The sequence below is a fragment of the Littorina saxatilis genome, linkage group LG14 (genome assembly GCF_037325665.1).
Source record: "Littorina saxatilis isolate snail1 linkage group LG14, US_GU_Lsax_2.0, whole genome shotgun sequence".
Lineage (NCBI taxonomy): Eukaryota > Metazoa > Mollusca > Gastropoda > Littorinimorpha > Littorinidae > Littorina > Littorina saxatilis.
Window position 1 is genome coordinate 17,037,609 of NC_090258.1, and position 6,445 is coordinate 17,044,053.

Sequence of the window (6,445 nt, forward strand, 5' to 3'; positions counted from 1 at the left end):
CTAGCGATTGGTGTGTCTGAAACACGTGACATTACAGGCGAGTCACTAGCGAGGGGTGTGTCTGAAACACATGACATTACAGGCCAGTCACTAGCGAGGGGTGTGTCTGAAACACGTGATATTACAGGCCAGTCACTAGCGAGGGGTGTGTCTGAAACACGTGACATTATAGGTCAGTCGCTAGCGAGGGGTGTGTCTTAAACACATGACATTACAGGCCAGTCACTAGCAAAGGGGTGTGTCTGAAACACGTGACACTACAGGCCAGTCACTAGCGAGGGGTGTGTCTGAAACACGTGACATTACAGGCCAGTCACTAGCGAGGGTTGTGTCTGAAACAAGTGACATTACAGGCCAGTCACTAGCGAGAGGTGTGTCTGAAACACGTGACATTACAGGCCAGTCACTAGCGAGGGGTGTGTCTGAAACACGTGACATTACAGGCCAGTCACTAGCGAGGGGTGTGTCTGAAACACGTGACATTACAGGCCAGTCACTAGCGAGGGGTGTGTCTGAATCACGTGACATTACGGGCCAGTCACTAGCGAGGGGTGTGTCTGAAACACGTAACATTACAGGCCAGTCACTAGCGAGGGGTGTGTCTGAAACACGTAACATTACAGGCCAGTCACTGGCGAGGGGTGTGTCTGAAACACGTAACATTACAGGCCCGTCACTAGTGAGGGGTGTGTCTGAAACACGTGACATTATAGGCCAGCCACTAGCGAGTGGTGTGTCTGAAACACGTGACATCATAGGCCAGTCACTAGCGAGGGGGGTGTCTGAAACACGTAACATTACAGGCCGGTCACTAGCGAGGGGTGTGTCTGAAACACGTGACATTACAGGCCAGTCACTAGCGAGGGGTGTGTCTGAAACACGTGACATTACAGGCCAGTCACTAGCGAGGGGTGTGTCTGAAACACGTGACATTACAGGCAAGTCACTAGCGAGGGGTGTGTCTGAAACACGTGACATTACAGGCCAGTCACTAGCGAGGGGTGTGTCTGAAACACATGACACTACAAGCCAGTCACTAGCGAGGGGTGTGTCTGAAACACGTGACATTACAGGCCAGTCACTAGCGAGGGGTGTGTCTGAAACACGTGACATTACAGGCCAGTCACTAGCGAGGGGTGTGTCTGAAACACATGACATTACAGGCCAGTCACTAGCGAGGGGTGTGTCTGAAACACGTGACACTACAGGCCAGTCACTAGCGAGGGGTGTGTCTGAAACACATGACATTACAGGCCAGTCACTAGCGAGGGGTGTGTCTGAAACACGTGACATTACAGGCCAGTCACTAGCGAGGGGTGTGTCTGAAACACGTGACATTACAGGCCAGTCACTAGCGATTGGTGTGTCTGAAACACGTGACATTACAGGCGAGTCACTAGCGAGGGGTGTGTCTGAAACACATGACATTACAGGCCAGTCACTAGCGAGGGGTGTGTCTGAAACACGTGATATTACAGGCCAGTCACTAGCGAGGGGTGTGTCTGAAACACGTGACATTATAGGTCAGTCGCTAGCGAGGGGTGTGTCTTAAACACATGACATTACAGGCCAGTCACTAGCAAAGGGGTGTGTCTGAAACACGTGACACTACAGGCCAGTCACTAGCGAGGGGTGTGTCTGAAACACGTGACATTACAGGCCAGTCACTAGCGAGGGTTGTGTCTGAAACAAGTGACATTACAGGCCAGTCACTAGCGAGAGGTGTGTCTGAAACACGTGACATTACAGGCCAGTCACTAGCGAGGGGTGTGTCTGAAACACGTGACATTACAGGCCAGTCACTAGCGAGGGGTGTGTCTGAAACACGTGACATTACAGGCCAGTCACTAGCGAGGGGTGTGTCTGAATCACGTGACATTACGGGCCAGTCACTAGCGAGGGGTGTGTCTGAAACACGTGACATTACAGGCCAGTCACTAGCGAGGGGTGTGTCTGAAACACGTGACATTACAGGCCAATCACTAGCGAGGGGTGTGTCTGAAACACGTGACATTACAGGCCAATCACTAGCGAGGGGTGTGTCTGAAACACGTGACATTACAGGCCAGTCACTAGCGAGGGGTGTGTCTGAAACACATGACACTACAAGCCAGTCACTAGCGAGGGGTGTGTCTGAAACACGTGACATTACAGGCCAGTCACTAGCGAGGGGTGTGTCTGAAACACGTGATATTACAGGCCAGTCACTAGCGAGGGGTGTGTCTGAAACACATGACATTACAGGCCAGTCACTAGCGAGGGGTGTGTCTGAAACACGTGACATTACAGGCCAGTCACTAGCGAGGGGTGTGTCTGAAACACATGACATTACAGGCCAATCACTAGCGAGGGGTGTGTCTGAAACACGTGACATTACAGGCCAGTCACTAGCGAGGGGTGTGTCTGAAACACGTGACATTACAGGCCAGTCACTAGCGATTGGTGTGTCTGAAACACGTGACATTACAGGCGAGTCACTAGCGAGGGGTGTGTCTGAAACACATGACATTACAGGCCAGTCACTAGCGAGGGGTGTGTCTGAAACACGTGATATTACAGGCCAGTCACTAGCGAGGGGTGTGTCTGAAACACGTGACATTATAGGTCAGTCGCTAGCGAGGGGTGTGTCTTAAACACATGACATTACAGGCCAGTCACTAGCAAAGGGGTGTGTCTGAAACACGTGACACTACAGGCCAGTCACTAGCGAGGGGTGTGTCTGAAACACGTGACATTACAGGCCAGTCACTAGCGAGGGTTGTGTCTGAAACAAGTGACATTACAGGCCAGTCACTAGCGAGAGGTGTGTCTGAAACACGTGACATTACAGGCCAGTCACTAGCGAGGGTTGTGTCTGAAACACGTGACATTACAGGTCAGTCACTAGCAAGGGTTGTGTCTGAAACACGTGACATTATAGGTCAGTCACTAGCGAGGGGGGTGTCTGAAACACATGACATTACAGGTCAGTCACTAGCGAGGGGTGTGTCTGAAACACGTGACATTACAGGCCAGTCACTAGCGAGGGTTGTGTCTGAAACACGTGACATTACAGGCCAGTCACTTGCGAGGGGGGTGTCTGAAACACGTGACATTACAGGCCAGTCACTAGCGAGGGGGGTGTCTGAAACACGTGACACTACAGGTCATCACTAACGAGGGGTGTGTCTGAAACACGTGGACAAGGAGCATGTGTAGAAAGCTTGCCTCACTAATGCAAGGTATTCACTCTCACTCACAACCCATACAAACCTGACAGAGTGATTTTCAAAAATCGGCTATTCCTATGACTCACTGATTACTCTGGTGAGTCCAAAAGAAGTCGTCTATTATAGTGTGTTATTATAGTGTGTGTCTGTATGGCCAGTTACTAGAATTAGCGGGCACGTCGTGAACAAGAAACTTTACGTTGAGATTTTCTCTGGTGTCTTTGAAGCTAGCTCCTGGAAACTGCGCTCACTTCAATATTAAAATATTTGTGTTGGACTAATTTTGGTCTTGTGCCATGCTTCATACGAGTAGATCCATGACAACAATAAATGATAAATAATGAAAGAAAATCATTTTCTTTACTGCTGAGATTGATAAAATAAAATATACATGTCGGAACATAGATCAATATTTGATGAGCTTTCAACTCATCTGTTTGTCTTGATTGGCTTGGTTTTCTGTCTGCCTGTCTCTCTGTTTTTCTTTTTTTCAGTCTTATGTTATCACATTGATTAGAATTTTCTGTGTTGCAGCTCTCTCACAACTTGACCCAGCTGCGAGAAGCCACCAACACAGCGCGGAGAGAGGGAGAAAAACTGTGTGAAGTTCTTTCTGACATTGGGGGAAAGGTGTGTATTGTGTGTGCAGCAGAACCTGTCTATAATAGACAGATCTAGATGCGGGACTTTCGAGCACGTGTACTGGAACGTGTACGGGTAACGTCATCAAATCTAGTTTTTACGTCACGCGTTTTGCCAAGATCTGCAGTCTTGGTGGGAGCAAAACAACGTATACATTTGGAACATTGGAGAAAAAATGAGTCACGGGCGACGCAATATCTACACATACGCGTTCAGGTCTTTGCTACACGTTCGATCATCTAGAACACTGTAATGACCATCCAAGGAACCAAACAAAAGTGGTTCTTACAGCTGGTCGTTGTGGACAAGGTGAATTATATAGGGAGGAACCTTGTTGAGTTGGGGTGGTTGTACATGTATTGGGCAAGTGGTCAGTGTCAAGAGGTGATAGCCAGGGCAGATTTGACTGTATGTTGATAGTTTTAGTGAGTGTGTGCAGTTTGACTGCAGGTGTCGTTTATTTTTGTTTGTTTAATTTTGTATTCATATTTTGTTATATATTTATATATTTCTGTTTTAGGTAAGTTGTTTTTATTTTTATTTCAGTTTGTAAAATGTTACTTTCCTTAAAAGAAACTACTGAAAGGTATAAGAAAATGTGTTGTACTTTGCTGTTGTGGTTGTTGTTTGAATTGATTGAAATTTTAAATGCAGGTGAAGTAAACATTTTTGTGTTTCTCTGACAGTCTGTGACAGTGCCAGAGATGTTCCGTCCCAAGAAACGACAGCGGTCACCCTCCAAAAAGGAAACTCCGTGCTCTCCATCAGCTCTGATTCACCAGTAAGTTGGATTCGACCCCCTCCCCCTTGTTTTATGTTCATAAGCTCTGTACGTGATCGGGAGGTCGTGGGTTCGAACCCCGGCCGGGTCATACCTAAGACTTTAAAATTGGCAATCTAGTGGCTGCTCCGCCTGGCGTCTGGCATTATGGGGTTAGTGCTAGGACTGGTTGGTCCGGTGTCAGAATAATGTGACTGGGTGAGACATGAAGCCTGTGCTGCGACTTCTGTCTTGTGTGTGGCGCACGTTATATGTCAAAGCAGCACCGCCCTGATATGGCCCTACGTGGTCGGCTGGGCGTTAAGCAAACAAACAAACAAACAAATAAGCTCTCTAAATGTACCTCTATTTTAAGACACCCTCCTTTTTAAGACCTGATTTTCTCAGATTTGTCAAGGTCTTAAAAGGGGGGTTCCGCTGTATAAGCAGGATGTTGATGAAAGGTTTTGTGTGTTATTATAGGTGTGGGATCTGCAACCAGACGACAGACCAGCACCTGTTGGCCAAGTGTGACAGCTGTCGCCAACACTTCCACCTGGGATGTCTTGACCCCCCGCTGACCCGCATGCCCAAGAAGTCCAAACTGTTTGGATGGTGGGTACAGCTGTTTAAACTGTCATTCACAGACTTTAGATAGAACAACAAAGCGAACATAAAATCAAACATGTTCTAACTTGTTGCTTGATAAGTGGCAACAGGATTTGTTTGAAGCTACTAATTAGCAAATCACTTTTCACAGATCAATCTAGGCCTTTGTGTATGCCTTAAGAAATACAGTATTGGAATGTTTTCAGAATTTCTTTATGCTAACCATTGTTTAAGAGGTACAGTATTTTTAAAATTGACAGCAAGTGTGGTGTTAACCTTAGACTGAGGCAAACAGAGACAGCAACACTTGTTGAATATTTATTTGATAGAGCTAGGGCTCTGAATTTTTGAAAACTTGAAAGAAATGTACTTTTTAACAGCTGTATAAGCTGTGAATAAATCCATGAGAAAGAATCAAACTATTCCAATGTAAGAAGTATAACAACAACTGCAAATAAAAAAATAAAAAAAATATGAAAGAAAACTTATTTTTTACAGGCAGTGTTCTCAGTGTGTCAGTTCAAGTAGTGATGACTCGGATGGGAGCGCTGGAGCAAAGCTGGTCGATGAACCACGGCGCCTGAGAGAAACCATCAAGGAACCCATCAAGTACAGAAACCAGCAGCTGGAAGGAATCGAGATGAAAAAGGTTTGGTCGAGATTAATTTATAGGCCATCTTTCAGACTGAATTCCTTTTCTGAAATCTTATGTCTTGGGATTGCTTTCAGATCTTATGGTTAAACAGACAACTTTGATATCATTTCATTTTTGAATGTCGGCTGCAACTATAAGAACATGGTGTCAATATAACACTTACCTCGACAGTACTATTCTTGCACATTATCTATTATAGGCCGAAAAAATTGGACAAAACGCTGAGTGGGTACAATTATCTCCCATAACCATGCGCCACCGTGGATCCCAAGCACTGTCCGAGTGCTTCCCCCTTACAGGATGTAGGTGGCGCGTCCTCTTTCTTTTTTCGCGCGTGTCAGTTTTGTTTAGAATTGGGCTCCAAATGTGAAGATTTGTTCAGAAGTCAGTCATGGATGTTCTTGATTTTGATATGTCTTCTCTCATTCAGGATTCTGTAGGTATTAACCAAAGACAAAGATATTTGACACATTCTAAACTTTCAGCCAAATAGATAGTCTGTTGCAGATGTTTTGTAACAAAGAATATAAGATGTACTACCATGGAGATTTTTTTTTGATTTTTTAAATT

The 6,445-nt window shown here is 45.9% G+C and overlaps 1 protein-coding gene and 1 long non-coding RNA gene across 3 annotated transcripts in view; both read left to right on the top strand.

The window, feature by feature from the left end:
- Window positions 1-6,445, top strand: part of LOC138947244 (uncharacterized) — a 140,243-nt gene that overhangs the window by 124,386 nt on the left and 9,412 nt on the right. The window lies entirely within an intron of this gene.
- LOC138947242 (PHD finger protein 14-like) overlaps window positions 1-6,445 on the top strand; it is a 52,638-nt gene that overhangs the window by 36,781 nt on the left and 9,412 nt on the right. For both annotated transcript variants that reach the window (XM_070318680.1, XM_070318681.1), the window contains exons 17-20: window positions 3,744-3,839; window positions 4,538-4,632; window positions 5,095-5,226; window positions 5,719-5,869. In XM_070318680.1, the coding sequence (XP_070174781.1) occupies window positions 3,744-3,839; window positions 4,538-4,632; window positions 5,095-5,226; window positions 5,719-5,869 (474 nt within the window). The remainder of the gene's footprint in view (window positions 1-3,743; window positions 3,840-4,537; window positions 4,633-5,094; window positions 5,227-5,718; window positions 5,870-6,445) is intronic.